Source organism: Nyctereutes procyonoides, unplaced genomic scaffold, assembly GCF_905146905.1.
Source record: "Nyctereutes procyonoides isolate TBG_1078 unplaced genomic scaffold, NYPRO_anot_genome, whole genome shotgun sequence".
NCBI classification, from domain to species: domain Eukaryota; kingdom Metazoa; phylum Chordata; class Mammalia; order Carnivora; family Canidae; genus Nyctereutes; species Nyctereutes procyonoides.
In genome coordinates, this window is record NW_026575046.1 from 52591587 (window position 1) to 52608964 (window position 17378).

A 17378-nucleotide genomic window follows, 5' to 3' on the forward strand; every position below is an offset into this window, starting at 1 on the left:
GAGCCCTGAATAGGGCTCCCTGCTCACTGGGGGGTCTGCTTCTCCCTGGCCTTCTGTCCCTCCTCCCTGCTTATGTTTTCTCTCTCTCTTTTTCTAGTAAATAAATGAAATCTTAAAATAAAAAAAAGTATGAGGATAATTTAACTGAATCATGTAATTTGGTATCTTTAATTAAAAAAATGTATTCTTTGATTCTGTCTTCATTTAAGAAATAATGCCTCTTTTCTCCAGGGGTGACATTCAAAATACTTGATAAAAGGGAGTAGTCACAGTGATGGAGGAAGGTTCTAGAGTCCTTGATTATGCCAGTGTTAGTCCTCTGGCAGCTACACTGTGGGAAATTTTGGGAGTTTCTGGAGATAGGGATGGGGTAGCTGCCATGGGGCAGTGGCTGGTCAGGAAGTGGGCACTCTCTGATTTGGGGCGGTGGTTATTTATCAACTAGACCAGAATTATTTCTATTTTCTAATACTCATACAGCCGATAGATGGTAATGGTCGTGCAACTCTGCAAATATACTGAAAACCATTGAATTGTACCATTAAAAAGTACATTTTGGGGTGCCTGGATGGCTCAGTTGGTTAAGCATCTGATTCTTGGTTTCAGCTCAGATCATGATCTCAGGGTCCTCCCATGTCAGGTTCCATGCTCAGTGGGGAGTCTGCTTGAAAATTCTCTCCCTCTGCCCCTCCCTCCGCTGCTTGTGTGTGTGCATGCTCTCCCTTTCTCTAGCTCTCCAATAAAGTTATGGTGATGGCCAGACTTAATGAGAGTGCCTGGTAGTCACATGAAAAAACATTAACTGGAGTACAAGTAAGGGTCATGGCTAGAGATGCTGATCACACAGCATTTGCTTGGAGGGGAGAGTTTGAGCTCATGTGGCAATCATGCAAAGCAACTGATGATGGCTCGGAGAGAGAGTCTGGAGCCTGCTCCTCGCGCTTTGGCTTGTCCCTATGGAAAATCCTTACCACGGCTGCCCATCCACTGGCACTTCCTGGACTCAGTCAGGGATGACTTTTCCTAGCCTGTGTCTGAGAACTTCCTTCTTCAGTCATCAGCTTGGGACAATGCCAAGCAAACTGTCTTCTTTGTCATTAGGTCTATGAGGCATACTGGATTAATTATTCCTCTTTTTGGGCAGCTCTTATAACATATTCTAGCTAAAAGAAAGTATTGGAATGATGCTGTTTTAGCCTCCCAAAGAGCCCCACAAATAACAGTGGCAGGCATTTGGAATTCATTTAATTTAAGCATATTCTCCAAATTTTACTACATCTATTTTCATGCCTCCATTTAATAATATATTTTTTCATTTTCTTTTCTAGGAGAATGACCATAATATGCAAGCACTCCTGGGAGGATTTTACCCCCCCCCTTTTTTTTAACTCCCTTGGATTTCCAAATCCCTAATCTCTACTGATTATTTTCCCTTTCTATAGAGAATTTGATATAGTTTAAAGACATTTGGAGAACAAATGAGTAAAGGTTTGGAAAGATACTTTGAATATTTAAGACAAGATGACACAGATATTTATTGGGTTCCAAAATATCTTGTTAGATAGCGAAGAGATTTTTGAAACATCACATGAATGATGAGATGTGAATCTCAACTAGGAATTCCCCACTAAAAAAAAAAAAAAAAGGAATTCCCCACTAATAATGACAGGGATGTTGATGCCAAATGATTCTAGGTTGAGAATACCTAGGATGGGAGGGAGGCAGCCCATGAATGCAGTTACCTTACAGGGTTTCTTTGTTTGAGTTACATTTGCCATTGGAGAAGACTGGAATTTTGCTTGTTCTATGTGTGAGATTTAATCTGGAAATAGTTTTCAAGTATTTCTTTTCTTAGCAAATTTTAGACACAGACTAACCAAATTATCTACTGCATTCCATCTATTTCACAGCAGTAAGTCATTGGCTCTAAAAGCAATGTAGCTGATTTCATAAACAATAAGGTGAAGACCCAGCATGATGGAACAGACTTCAGTTACCAGTTTAGGGAGGGGTCCACTATGGTAATAGCTCAGAGTTTCTAATCCCAGTCAAAAAGGAACTCCAGGATAACTTGACTGAAGGGGCATAGTACAGGGAGAAAAGCTCAGAAGTAGGTTATGATTTTGATTTAAGACCTCATCCAGGGCAGCGCCGGTGGCGCAGCGGTTTAGCGCCGCCTGCAGCCCGGGGTGTGATCCTGGAGACCCAGGATCCAGTCCCACATCAGGCTCCTTGCGTGGAGCCTGCTTCTCCCTCTCTCTGCCTGTGTCTCTGCGCCTCTCTCTCTCTCTCCCTGTGTCTCTCCTGAATAAATAAATAAAATCTTAAAAAAAAAAAAAAGACCTCATCCAATAGTTAAGTAGTGGTGAGGCTTTGGGGCAACATGCTTCTCAAAAGTTATCTCGCTGTGCTCTCTCTGCTTTTCCCTTCCTAGTCAGTATTCAATCCACACAAATCTAGCTTCTATTTCTCTCCACCATTTAATGAAATTGCTTCTTTCAAGGTCACCAGTGATCTCTAAAACCAAAGGACAGGGCAGCCCGGGTGGCTCAGCGGTTTAGCGCTGCCTTCAGCCCAGGGCGTGATCCTGGAGACCGGGGATGGATTCCCACGTTGGGCTCCCTGCATGGAGCCTGCTTCTCCCTCTGCCTGTGTCTCTCATAAATAAATAAAATCTTAAAAAAACAAAACAAAACAAAAAAAACCTGTTGCTTTGGGGATTCCTGGGTGGCTCAGCACTTTAGCACCTGCCTTCGGCCCAGGACATGATCCTGGAGTCCCAGGATCGAGTCCCACATTGGGCTCCCTGCATGGAGCCTGCTTCTCCCTCTGCCTGTGTCTGTGCCTCTCTCTCTCTGTGTGTCTCTCATGAATAAATAAATAAAATCTTTAAAACAAACAAACAAACAAAAAAAAAAAACCCCAAAGGACATGCCAGTCCATTTCATTGAAAACTCCCATCTAGTTCCTTGTCTTTTTTTCTTTTCTTTTTTTTTTTTAAGATTTATTTATTTGAGAGAGAGAGAAAGTGAGTACAGGGGGGAGGGACAGAGAGAGAGGAGAGAGAAAATGAGAGAGGAGAGAGAATCCCAAGCAGACTCCTGGCTGAGCATGCTGCTCGAAGCAGGACTCCATCACACAATCCATGAGATCATGACCTGAGCTGAAACCAAGGGTCAAATGTTCAGCCAACTCCCAGGCATCCCTCTATCTTTTTTAAGTAGGTTCCATGCTCAGTGTGGAGCTGGAACTCACAACCCCAGATCAAGAGTAACATGCACCACTGACTGAGCCACCCAGATGCCGCTTCTCTGTTTTTTTTTTTTTTAAGATTTTATTTATTTATTCATGAGAGACACAGAGAGAGAGAGAGAGAGGCAGAGACACAGGCAGAGGGAGAAGCAGGCTCCATGCAGGGAGCCTGACGTGGGTCTCGATCTCCAGGATCACACCCTGAGCTGTAGGCGGCGCTAAACTGCTGTGCCACCGGGGCTGCCCTCCTCCAATATTTTGACACAAATCCCAGACATTGTGTCATTTCACCCCTAAATATTTCAATATATATTTATACAAGATAAAGACTTTTTTTTAAGATAAAGACTTTTAAAAGTATAACCTTAAGACCATTAACACATCTAAAAACTAATAATTTTTAATATCATCAAATACCTGAAAAGTATGTTTCTGAACGTCTCATAAATATATAATTTTTTACAGTCAGGTTGTTTGACTCAAGATCCCATTAAGAACCACACATTACAAATTGTTTGCTATGTCTATAGGTTTCCCCTTCCATTAATATTTCACCCATTCACTTGCAATTTATTTGAAGAAACCAGATTGTTTGTCCTGTAGAGCTATAGTCTGGAATTTGTTGATTGCACCCCTGTGATTAATTTAACATGTTCCTGAGCTAAGATGGCCTCATAGGTGGTATTGTATTCTTCCATCAAAAGTCATGTGTTTGGTGGTGTGTCTTTTTGTGATGGCAGTAGATGTGCTTTATACCTAAATCTATTAATTCATTAGAGGTTGTAAAATAGGGATATTCCACTTCTATCAGTTCTTCATTTATTCACAGGAATATTTCTATAAAGGAGAAACTTTTCTTTCTTTCTTTTTAAGATTTTATTTATTTATTCATGGGAGACTCAGAGAGAAAGAGAGCACGTGGCAGAGGCACAGGCGGAGGGAGAAGCAGGCCCTGCAAGGAGCCCGACATGGGACTCGATCCCTGGTCTCCAGGGTCAGGCCCTGGGCTGAAGGCAGCGCTAAAATGCTGAGCCACCGGACTGCCCAAGGAAGAACTTTTCTTTTGTCTTTTTTTGGTTACCTGGTGGTAAGGTTTGTATAGGGATAGATTTCCCAGGCGCCTGGTGGCTCAGTCACTCAGTAGGGAGTCTGCTTCTCCTTCTGCCTCTCCCCCCTCTCCCTGCTACTCTCTCACACACGCTCTCTCTAAAATAAATAAAGATAAAATCTTTTTGGGGGGACACCCAGGTGGCTCAGTGGTTGAACATCTGCCTTTGGCTCAGGGCATGATCCTGGGTCTTACATCGGGCTCCCCACAGGGAGCCTGCTTCTCCCTCTGCCTATGTCTCTGCCTTTCTCTCTCTCTGTGTCTCTCATAAATAAATAAATAAAATATTTTGTAAACCTTTTTTTTAAAAAATAGAATAGATTTACCTTGTAAAAAATGTAAAAACATCTCTGCCCTGTTCAAAGTCTTCCCGTGTCATCTTCACCTTCACATATACAGAATGAAATCTGTGGCCCACACAATACCCTGCATAGTCCGGCTCCTCCATCATCTTTTTCATCATGTTCCAGCATACTGTCTACCTTTTTATTGAAATTTAAAATTAAATAAAAAATTTTAAGTTATTTGGAATTTATTCACCTTAAGAAGGTGAAGTCCTTTCCTACCCCTGGATTTTTGCACCTGCTGCTCTTGCTGCCTGGTCACCTTCTCCCACTTTCTACCTATTTTGGATCCTTTTTGACCTTCTGATGAAATGTCATCTCTTCATTGAGGCCGTCTCTGACTGCTTCCCTTAGTGGGCCTGCTCTGCCTCATCATGGCTTCTGTTTAATTCTGTGTTAACACCTTCTTAATAAAGAAGTTGTGACTGTCTTCTTTATTTATTAATCATTTTCCACCAAGCACTCTAGCTCTGTGAAAGCAAGGATTTCTTTCTGTCCCATACACTACTGAATCCCAAAGCACAGCACCATTTCTGGCATAAAGTGGATGCTTTTCTTTCTTTCTTTCTTTCTTTCTTTCTTTCTTTCTTTCTTTCTTTCTTTCTTTCTTTCTTTCTTTCTTTCTTTTCTTTCTTTCTTTTTGAATAAACACCACAAACTTGCTGACCCTGCATATCCTCATCTATATAAGTGTGATGGGCTGGGCTGGGCTGGGTTGAACTAGGTGATTATAGGATTTCTTCCACTTTTTAATGTTGTCCTCTCTGAGGACACATAGACCAAGACAAAGATTATCCAGTGCAGTGCTTCCTGAAGCAAATGATGTCTGTGATGGGACAGGCCATTGAGGCTGTCTGGAAGCTCCCAACCTGGGACTCAGGCCTGGCCCAGCACCTGAGAGAAGAGCTGGCTTGGTGATTGAGCAGATGGTCACAGGAGTTGGGTTAGGGAGAGCACTTTTGAACTCATGGGGATAGGACAATGGGGTAGGCTTACAGATTTAGGGCAGGAAATTCTTTTCAGTGCATACTTTGAGGGCTCCCTGACTTTTATGACCCTTAAGGAATTAGGGGTTTGGAGCTTCCTGCATTCCCATGGGTTTGAAATCTCCCTTTCCCCTGAAAAGTCACTTTCTTCTTCTTCAGGAAATCCCACCGATTTATCATTATTTAAAAGCATTCTTTCTACAATGCAAATGCTTTGGGCTTGTTTGAGGAGATTATGAGTATTTTTCACCTTTGTGTGAATTACATTAATTAGACTGCTTTCTTCCTAAATCTGTGGTGTCAATGTTGTGCTTAGGTTAAGAGACCCAAGGGTAAGGGGGACAACTTTGGGGTTTGGGTCCTTGTGTGGGCTGGAGGAGCACAAGCCTGACTTTGTACAGAGCAAGAGTGGCTTGGATACCCTACGGGTAGAAATAGAGGGCTTAGGCCAGCTAGTCCCAAAGTTTTAGTCAGTTTCCTTAATGCTGGAGCTTCAAGACTTTTATCCAAGATTGCTTTGATTAATCTGATATTCATTACCAGTAGAGGGTACAGACAAGACCCAGAATATTATCCCTACTGTGTAGAAATTCACTTTCTGTCAGCAGCCATGCATAGAGGGGCCAGACTGCCCCTGACAGCAGAAAGGCAGTACCAGTATGGCTACAGCATGCAATCAGCATACAGACGTTTCCTCTCACTTTCCCAGGACTGCTGCCGCCTCTTGTCCCAGAGATCAGATGGAAAGAGATTAGCCTCTAGGATAGACAAGGCCCAGGAAGGAAGGGAACTCAGGGTCTTGCCCAGGTGGAAAGCAGGTTTTTCTCCTCCTAGACTTGCTCTCTGATCCTGATAAACACCTCTGCTACCTCCTCCTGCTCACACATCTTGATGGGAGCTTACTTTCTGCTGAAGCAGAACTTGGAGAAGCTCTTCTAGAGGGATCATGTCGAAGCAGCGACAATATGGAAGGATTTGTAGGCATCAGTTATATACTTGATGACATGTTGAGGTGCTCTTTGCGTTTCTTGGGTACTTAGAATGTTGATGCAATTGTAGTCTTATATACAACACTATCTAAGCTTTCTTGATAGTAGAGAGTCCCAGTTTGATTTTTTTAAAAAAATATTTTATTTATTCATGAGAGACACAGAGAGAGAGGCAGAAACACAGGCAGAGGGAGAAGCAGGCTTCTCAACGCTGGGACACCTGCACCGCGATGTTTCTAGCAGCAATGTCCACAATAGCCAAACTGTGGAAGGAGCCTCGGTGTCCATTGAGAGATGAATGGATAAAGAAGATGTGGTCTCTATATACAATGGAATATTCCTCAGCCATGAGAAACGACAAATACCCACCATTTGCTTCGACGTGGATAGAACTGGAGGGTATTATGCTGAGTGAAGTAAGTCCATCGGAGAAGGACAAACATTATATGGTCTCATTCATTTGGGGAATGTAAAAAATAGTGAAAGGGAATAAAGGGGAAAGGAGAAAAAATGAGTGGGAAATATCAGAAAAGGAGACAGAACATGAGAGACTCCTAACTCTGGGAAATGAACAAGGGGTGGTGGAAAGGGAGGTGGGTGGGGGGTGGGGGTGACTGGGTGATGGGCACTGAGGGGGGCACTTGATGGGATGAGCACAGGGTGTTATGCTATATGTTGGCAAACTGAACTCCAATAAAAAAAAGAAAAGAAAAGAAAAGAAAAGAAAAGAAAAGAAAAGAAAAGAAAAGAAAAGAAGCAGGCTCCTCACAGGGAGCCTGATGCAGGACTCGATTCCTGGACCAGGATCACGACCTGAGCTAAAGGCAGATGCTCAACCACTATGCCACCCAGGTATCCCAACCCATTTGATTTCTTTTTTTTTTTTTTAACCTGTTTGATTTCTGACTAGACTAAGAGGTTAAGAAAAAAAATCACAAAATATTTAAATTCTAGACTCTCATGGAATCTTAGCTTGGAAGAAAATGAATTTGGACTCCCCCTCATTGCATGAAACTGTTTTCTACATACTATTGGCTTTCAGTGTGCCCACCAGCCTTTCCCCCAGGGCAGAACAAGGTCAGAGGTCAAGATCACAGCTGCTCTATTCCTGTGTTGACAGATAGCTCTATGGTCTTCTTTTCTTGGAGGTAAAATTTAATTATAAGTTGTTTTAGTCTTCATTACCTCTCTACCATCACAAAGAGGAAATTGGATGACTCATGAAAGAAATATGCTGTTAGTGGTATATATGTCTGAAGTCTTCTCCTTACTGGTCTGTACATTGTCCAGTTCTCGCCAATTCTTCCTGCTGAAAAAGGATGAAGAAACATTAGAATCCTCTGCATCTCCAAGCCTCTCCAAAGCAAATCTCATGTTTTGGGTCCTTGGCCCTTTCCTTTCCTCCCTTTTCAGGAACTTCGCTCCATCTCTGTATCTCCAGGGTTTCCCTTAGCTGCAGATGACTAGTCAATGTCACTTACCTGCTCTAAGAAACTAGCCTGTCTCCCGAACTCCTGTCACCATCAAATTTAAGGAAAGAGTCGTGTGCATGGTTACCATCCCTGGTTCTTCCTCATTCCCTGTGGTAACCTGCATTCTGTCTCCTTAGTTTTGCAGTCATTTCTCTCTGAAGGACATTCAGGTCTTTGAGATGCTCTTTTATCAGTCTTGAGGCTTCTGTCCCCTCTCTAGCTTACAATACAGATGCTTCCACCTCTATCTTGACATCTTCCTTTGACTCCCAGACTCCAGGTTCCTCTGGTTATATTCTTATTTCTCTCATTGGCCTTCCCTACCGTTTCCTCTTTTATTCTTTCCCCTGGATGAAAAGACCTTCTTTTTTTTTAATAAATTAATTTTTATTGGTGTTCAATTTACCAACATACAGAATAACACCCAGTGCTCATCCCGTCAAGTGTCCCCCTCAGTGCCCGTCACCCATTCACCCCCACCCCCCGCCCTATGAAAAGACCTTCTTTAAGATAATGTCCTTGGATCTTTTTTCTCTGTCCCCTCTTCCTTGGCAACCTTACCTGACTTAATGGTTTTATTGATCTAATGGGGGTCACCCCAAGCCTTCATCCTCACTCTCAGCCCTGATGTATCTCTGTGGCTACATTTCTAGCTTCCTGCTGAATGCCTCTCCTTGAATACCCAGTTGCTACCTCAGACTTACAATATCTCAAACATAGTTTATTCCGTAACCTATTCCTTTTTTGGAATCCCTATTTTTGTTGAGGACATTGTCTGAAACCCCATTCAGCCACATTCTAGATCTATAAGTCATATTTAAATTCTCCTCTTTCCACCATAGTTTCTTTCTACTCTCTTCCATAAAATCTCCTAACCTCTGCCCCCTCCTATTCATTGGCATTGCCCCAACTTTTTTTTTTTAAAGATTTTATTTATTTATTCATAGAGACACAGCTAGAGAGAGAGGCAGAGACACAGGCAGAGGGAGAAGCAGGCACCACGCAGGGAGCCCGATGCGGAACTTGAACCCGAGTCTCCAGGATCACGCCCTGGGCTGCAGGCGGCGCTAAACCGCTGCGCCAACGGGGCTGCCCGGTATTGCCCCAACTTAATTCAGGCCTTTGTAGCCTATTGCGGGACTACTGGGATAGTCCAATCGGCATGTTCAGTTACCACTTTCAATTACCACCTTACCACTGTTGCCAGACTTCCGTGGAGTTGCAGCTTCTGTGGTGGATAAGTATGAAAGTCATGGTTTAAGAACATATTCCATATAGTCAACGTTACTCTTGAAAATGCCTTATATTATTCACAAAGTAAAATCTGCAGTTATACTGCTTCTTAAAAAGTTCAACAGTGCCAGTTTTTTCCTCCAGTCTTGGAATAGGTCATTTTCTTTTGGTTGAACACCAGATGAAGTCATCTGCTTGGCTTTAGGGGCCATCTAGTATAAGAAAAAAAAAAGTTTCTTTAAACACCAGAATCACACTCAACACTAGTCTATTTGAATTCATGTGAGTTACTCATGAGTGTGGTACGGATCCATTGGAATGTCTCAAAGCATAGCTCTGATCCTATTATTTCTGTGCTCAGAAACCTTTAGTGGCTCTTTATTGCCTATCAGAAGTCCCATTTTTTTAGTCTGGTACTCAAAACTGTCCATGATCTGTCTTTAACTCATCCACATTCCACTTTAAAACGGAACACCTGCCATTTTCCACACACGCCTGGCACATTCCATCCACCATCCATACTTTCTCTCACAGTGGTCCCCTGTATGGGGTTCCTTCATCTAATTCCTCATTTTTGCTGGACTCAGCTATTCTTCAGAAATCAACTCACATGCTGCCTCTCCTAAGATTCCTTCACAGTTCTCCTGCAGTTAAGTCCAGCCAAAATCCTGTTTCCTCCTCTGAACTGTAATACATCTTTACTTGTATTGCTTTCATGGGAAGTTCCATTTTCTACCTAGAACTGTCATTTTCTTTATGTTTTATGAGACTATAAACACTTTATGGGTAGGGTTAATGGTTGAGTCACACACACACAGACACACACACACACACATATATTTTTAAAGATTTTATTTATTTATTCATGAGAGACACAGAGAGAGGCAGAGACACAGGCAGAGGAGAAGTAGGCTTCCCGCAAGGAGCCTAATGTGGGACTCGATCTTGGATCCCAGGATCATACCCTGAGCTGAAGGCAGATGCTCAACCGCTGAGCCACCCCGGTGTCCCTCCTTTATATTCACCACCATCTGTACATTAAAGCACACACTCAGTTCTCAATATGTTTTTAAAATGATTTTAAAGATTAAAAATTTTTTTTAAAAGATCTATTTATTTGAGAGAGTGCATGGGCCTGGGCATGAGGGAGAGGAGAGGCAGAGGGAGAGAGAAAATCTCCAGCAGATTCCCCATTGAACATGGAGCCTGACTCTGGGCTCCATCCCACTGCCTGAAGACCACAACCTGAGCTGAAATCAAGAGTCAGACGCTCAACTGACTGAGCCACCCAGGTGCGCCTAAAAATTTTATTTTTAAGTAATCTCTACACCCAACATAGGGCTTGGACTCACAACCCCGAGATCAAGAGTTGCATGCTTCACCAACTGAGTCAGCCAGGCTCCCCAGTTCTCAATAGGTTTATTTTATTTTTTTACTTTAAAGATTTTAATTACTTATTCATGAGAGACACACGCAGAGAGGCAGAGACATAAGCAGAGGGAGAAGCAGGCTCCTAAACACTCCTAGGGACTCTATCCCAGGACCCCAGGATCATGACCTGAGAGGAAAAGGCAGACACTCAACTGCTGAGTCACCCAAGTGCCCCCTCAATAGATTTTAATGAGGAAATAAGAAAAATAAATGTGGCTTCCTAAGCCCTCCCCATGCAGAAGTGTTTCTCCCAGTGTGTTCTAGTCTGGCAATGCCCCAGAACTTTGGACCTTGTGCTCCCCCAAAGCAGCAAACTCTTCTTTATCCCAGTGCCTCTATCAGGCAATGAATGAACTCTCCAGGAAAGCTGCTGGGTAAGAAGACAAATGCAAATGATCGAGCTCTTTGCTCCTTCTTAAAGAGCAAAATAAACATCCTATTTGATTAAAAAAAAAAAAAACAAATCTTGAAAATTAACAATACAATGGCTTTTTCATATAAGGCTCTAGGAAATGCCAAATCTGTCACTGGGGATGGAGACATTTTGTTCCCATTGTGTAGAAAGACTGTTGAGGCCTCTTAAGCAATCCCGCAGACCTACTGTTTTAAGGATCAGAACATTTTTCAGTGTATTTCAAGTTCAGTGGGACTTTAAGCCTTATGGAGAGGAAAATTCCTCCCCTTCCCTGGACAGGGATGCTTTTACCTCAGGGAAACTCAAAGATGAAGGGAGCTCTGGTTCCAAGAGTTGACTGGATATAACAGGCTCTTGAAATCTTTTCTGGGCCTCCTGGGTGGCTCAGTGGTTGAGCGTCTCCCTTTGGCTCAGGGTGTGATCCTGGGTCGATCCGGAATGGGATCCGGAATCGAGTCCCACGTCGGGCTCCCTGCATGGAGCCTGCTTCTCCTTCTGCCTGTGTCTCTGCCTCTCTCTGTCTCTCATGGATAAATAAATAAAATCTTAAAAAACAAAACAAAACAAAACAAAAAAAAGAGAAATCTTTTCCGATTCATACTCCAAATCCCAGAAATACAAACCTAGCTCTGCTCAGGTAAGCAGTAAGATTTTTAAGGAAGAGTATGGGAACTGTAATATTTAAAAGGACTGCCTGGGGTTGAGGAGGATGAGAAATTGAAACCTATTTTATATCTTTCAAGGGCTGGGGCATCTTTATTATGGACGTGCAGAAAATGTAATCCGCCCCAGCGACAGAGAGGGAGTTTGACAATGAATTTACCCTCTCGGTGTCGACTTTAGACCCATCAGGGAAAATGACCTCTCCCACTCTTGTAAAATCTTAATGTGCCATGAGAAGCGTACGGCGCTGCCTGATGGACAGTGTTCAGATTTGTCTTGACCTTATTAAATCATGGAAAGTGGCTTCAAGGAGGAATCAAAAAAATTTTTTTTTCCTGCACAATTACTTAGGTGGCTTTTTTCCCTGCACAATTACTTAGGCGGTTCCTCCTCTTCCTCCTGGTCTTGGGTCCCGTAAGCGCTCTCGCAGCGAGCTGGCAAGGTGCCTGCGCCCCCCCCCCCGCCCCCTCTCTCGGGCCCCGCCTCCGCCGCCTCCGCCGCCCGCCGAGCGCCGGGTTCCAGCCGGAGCCGCTCACAACTCCGCACGGCTCAGAGGGGAAACTTGGCGGCGGAGCGCGCCCCGCGCCGGCCCTCTGGCTCCGTGTCCTCCCCGGGGCCCGAGGGCGGATCCCCCGCGGCCCGCCGCCCTGCTCGACCTCGGGAGCTCGCCGGAGCCCTCCGGGGTGCCAGGTCCCGCCGGGAGGTGCCCTCCAGCCGGGCCATGAGGGGCGGCGGGGCCCCCTAGGGGCGGCGAGGCGGCGGGGGTGGCGGCGCCCGGATCCCCGCGGCTCGGCCGCTGCAGCCGCTGCCCCCCGCCCGGCCCCGCGGCCCTCGGGAGACCCCGCGTCCTTCCCGGGGCTTCCTCGCTGTCTTGGCTGACGATGGCTGTGTAGACCGGAGTGTGCCGGAGGGAGCAGGCGGCGGGCGCCGAGCCTCGTACGCCCAAGTCAGCAGCCCTGAGGCCGGGAGGCGGCGAGGGCGGAGGAGCCCGGCGCCGGGAGCGCAGTCATGAGTTCTGGGGTCGCCGCGAGGCACGGAGACGACCCCGCGGCCGAGCTGAGCGAGGTAAGGACGCCGAGGCCGGGAGCGCGGCTGCTCGGGCATCCGCCCCCCACGCCCCCGCCAGGCCCTCCCCGAGCTCTCAGGCGGGAGGCGGCGCAGTTAAGGATTCATAGATTTGTTTGCATCTTGTTCTAACTTGTGCTGCTTCCGACCTGACGGGCCTGGCACCGCGGCCCGAGACAGCGGCTCGGAGGAGACGGGTTCCCGCCGCGTCCAGGCGCCGCCCCGCCCGGCTCCCCGGTCACGGTCGCTGCCCCTCCGTAGCAGTCGGGGCCCCCGAACCGAGCCGAAGCCGCCCAGGGACTAACTCGGCGGAGCCGGGGAGCCCAGCGGACTGTTGCGTCTGCCGCTTGGCGCCCTAGTGCGATGCGTTCGGGTAGGTCCGGGCGCGGCGGCCCGTCCCGGCCGAGGCCCCTCCCCCCGAGGCCCCTCCCCCCCCGATGCCCCCCCCAGCCGAGGCCCCCCCCGCCAAGGCCCCCCCCAGCTGAGGCCCCTCCCGGCCGAGGCCCCTCCCCCCGAGGTTCCCCCAGCCAAGGCCCCCCCCAAGCCGAGGCCCCCCCCAGCCAAGTCCCCTCCCGGCCGAGGCCCCTCCACCCGAGGCCCCCCCAGCCAAGGCCCCCCCAAGCCGAGGCCCCCCAGCCAAGTCCCCTCCCCCCGAGGCCCCTCCCCCCGAGGCCCCCCCAGCCAAGGCCCCCCCCAGCCAAGTCCCCTCCCGGCCGAGGCCCCTCCCCCCGAGGCCCCCCCAGCCGAGGCCCCCCCCCCAAGCCGAGGCCCCTCCAGCCAAGGCCCCCCCAGCTGAGGCCCCTCCCGGCCGAGGCCCCTGCCAGCGGCGGCCCCTCCCCCCCGAGGCCCCTCCCGGCCGAGGCCCCCCCAGCCGAGGCCCCTCCCCCGAGGCCCCTCCCCCCGAGCCCCCACCCCCACCCCGGCCGAGGCCCCTCCCAGCGGGGACGGGAGACCCGCGCCGGGGACGGAGCGCACCGAAGCCGCCCGGAACTTCACTTCCTGCCCGGAACCGGACTCCTGAGTCTTTGAGGCAAGATAATGTGCAATTCCCGTTTCCCACGGTAACAGAACCACTCGATGTTGGAGACTGGCTCTGAACTTAAAGCTACCTCAAACGGTTTGCAAAGACCTGAGCGGGAAGATGCTCAAAGCCGCCTTCTTTGATGACTTTAGGGATGCCTCGGGCACATCGCCCCTCCCCCGCCGTCCCCAGCTTTGAATACCTGAAAAGTGGCCGCGGAAAAACCTACAAAACTGGATGCCCAAAAGAGAGGAGGGAATCCGTGGGACTCGTGTCTACAGCAGGAGGGTCGGCGGCTGTGGGGTCTCCCCATAGCACCATCACTGAGCTATTTATGGGGCAAAAGTAGAAATAGTCTGTGCTTCTTGAGCACGGCTGAAGAGCGTAAAGGGGAGGAGAAGACCAGTGTAAAAACAGCCGGAAGGCAGATAGGGGTGATGTCAGATTACCAACCGTGAAGGGAAAATAAAAGGATAAAGCACCCGTTGGAAGGGAGAGGGCTGGAGATGGGGAAGAGAGGGGGCGTAGATGGGAAACCCGAGCAGGCCTGCGGCTGGTATCCAGCAGTGGTGCCCTCGGCCCCAGCCTGGTGCTCTGTGTCTTGCTGCTGCGCTGTTCCTGCTCTGGGTTTGGAGTAGCATTTTGAAGTGTTGGTGAATGAGGTAGAGGCACTTCCTAATCCTGGTGGTTTCTGCAGTGATGCAGATGGTGGGGAGATCCTAAGCGAGGGAGGGCGTAGCCTGAAATCAGGGGAAGAGGCAGGAAGACCTAAATGATTTTTGCCAGTTTTACAAGAAGGAAGAGGTTTCACATCTAAAATAGGACCTGGGACCCTGCTCCATTGTTCACGCTATTTAAGGAGAATCCTGTGACTTAACCTTGTAAGATCACTTAAAAATAAAAAATGGAAAGGTGTTTATCTTGCAGAGAATCTTCCCCTCGTTCTTCATGTTGTTTATTTCTATGTGGCAGCTTTAACTCCCCATCGCCTAAAGTGTGTTTAGTTGCCTTTGTTTTAAAAATGAATTCCAGGTTTGGGATGAAGGTTTCTAGAATGCTGACTAGGGAAGGAGATGGAGTCTGGGCTGACTTGCATGGTACTGGTGTAGTAGTGAGTACGTTAGATGAACCCAGGGTATCAATGAAAATTCAGGTAGGAGATGCTTTGCCTGGTTGTTTGTATCCATTCCTTGTGTACTCCTTAGAAGACTTGTGGTGGAAGTAAAGAATGGAGGGTGCTCCGTGGCCCCTGCATTAATTGGAGCAATCCTATTTGAGCATTGTAGGGCATAGTTTTTTGTCTCTGAAGAAGTAAGTTTCTGGCCAATCATGTCCTTTACCAAATTTTCTTTACTTTTTCTCAGTGTCTGCTCATCATTTCTTACCTTCTTTCCGGCCTTCTTTCTAGGTTCAGTGATTTAATTGGCCCTCCTGCCCCCCCCCCATCCTAGTTTCTCTGCAGATGGGGGTAGTTGCAATAGTCTATAGGGTAGTTAATTATTTTTTGGACATACTTTAAATTAGGATATGTGTAAGAGAATTTGTAAGGCAAGGGGGTGGTGTATGTGGTTCATACTTGTGGACCTTGAATCTCAGGTCAATCGATCATGGGTGATAGTTGTGGGACTGACCTTTTCTATAATATCCTCCAATCTGAATACAATTCATTTGTATTTCTCACAACAGGTCTTTAGTGTAAAAGAGTTTCTGTCACAGTAATTTTTCTCTTAAACACTGGTTTTGCCTTAAGGTCTTTTTTTTTTTTTTTTTTAAGAGAGAGAGAGGCAGGCAGAGGGAGAAGCAGGCTCCATGCAGGGAGCCCGATGTGGGACTCGATCCTGGGTCTCCAGGTTCACGCCCCGGGCTGAAGGCGGCGCTAAACAGGGTGAGCCACCCGAGCTGCCCTGCTTTAAGGTCTTTAAGGACAAAATTGCCATCCTCCTTTGATGGTTGGTTCATCCTCCTCACCTGGAGGGTGAGGCTAATAAAACCCGTCAGGGACCTCTTTAGTACCATATTTCTTATTGGCTGGGGCTGGGAGCCTGAACACTGTGCAGAGGTCACTGTGGGGTCAGATTCAGCCTGTTGTTCACCAGGCATTTCAGGGGCAGGAAAAGGCCCAGCATCATCCTGGATGTCAGAAACAAGAGACCTCTCTCCTTGGTGTGGGCTTAAGAGCTGACCCCAGCTACAGAGGCCCTCCAGCCATAGGAATCATTGACTCTTTGGCAATAATATTGTCACTGATTCCATAACATCCTCCATAGCAGGGAGTGACTTGAATCAATTTCTAGTTGTAATCTTGCCCCGCTGGGTGCTAGCCCAGACAGCCGTAGCTGCTGGGGTACTGCCTTCCGTCTATGGTGTTCCAGGAATGCTTGGAGGGATTTGGGGGTGAGGGCCGCATGATTAGTAGGAGAGCTAGAGCTGGATGTTGAGCAGGAGGTGTTTTGCATGAGTGAGAACTTTTACAATAGAAAAACAGGAAATTCATGAATGTGTCCTGTTTGTTTCTTAAGTGGGAACAATAGCTGTTTAAGATCCTGTGAGATGATTATAGGAGAGTAAAATTGCCTCTACCTGTGGGCATTCAAAAACTTTTTGTTGATCCATGACCACAAATGGCTTATATCAAGTCTGAATGCTTTAACCCAGAGCAAACTAATCTTTAGCATTAACCACAGTAGTGCCAAAGAAAAATCTGAAGTGTCATTTGGCTATTCTCTTTTCTTGGCTATTAGCTGTCCCTATCAGAGAATCAAAGAATGTTTTTCTTTTTCTACTGTGCGCATAAGGAAGGACTTCCCTCTGCCTGTGTCTCTGCCTCTCTCTCTGTGTGTGTCTCTCATGAATAAGTAAATAAAATCTTAAAAAAAAAATAAAAGCCCAAAACAATAACATCTCTTAGTTCTTAGAGTAATTCAGATTGTGGGAGAAAGCTATCTTCAGGTATAGTGTTACCAAGGTATAACTTAAATTCACTAACCTTTACAGAAGAGCTGTCTATTGGATCTGCTTGTCTGGTGAGAAGCTACCTATTTATGCAGCAAAATAAAAATTGCTCTTCAAGAGTTCTTTCCTGGTGATCATGAAGACCTCTGGGGATAAACAAAAAAAATCTTTCCTTAAGAATAATTTGTCTGAAGAAGTCAACTTAGATTTTTTGCATTTTAAATATTAAACAATGGGGGATCCCTGGGTGGCTCAGTGGTTTAGCGCCTGCCTTTGGGCCCGGGCGAGATCCTGGAGTCCCAGGATCGGTCAGCGTCGGGCTCTGGGCATGGAGCCTGCTTCTCCCTCCTCCTGTGTCTCTGCCTCTCTCTTTCTCTCTCTCTCTCTCTCTCATAAATAAATAAATAAATCTTTAAAAAAATTTAAACAATGAACAGGTAAAATTCT

At 46.7% G+C, this 17378-nt stretch overlaps 1 protein-coding gene across 3 annotated transcripts in view; it reads left to right on the forward strand.

Annotated features, from left to right (window-relative positions):
• The window catches only part of MCC (MCC regulator of WNT signaling pathway), a 324907-nt gene that overhangs the window by 32511 nt on the left and 275018 nt on the right, over positions 1-17378 (forward strand). For 2 of the 3 annotated variants that reach the window (XM_055325148.1, XM_055325150.1), the window contains exon 1: positions 12420-12958. The exons of the other annotated variant lie outside the window; for it this stretch is intronic. In XM_055325148.1, coding sequence (XP_055181123.1) covers positions 12902-12958 — 57 coding nt within the window. In that variant the 5' untranslated portion in view covers positions 12420-12901. Of the gene's footprint in view, positions 1-12419; positions 12959-17378 lie in introns of those variants that run through there. 3 annotated transcript variants of the gene reach the window in all.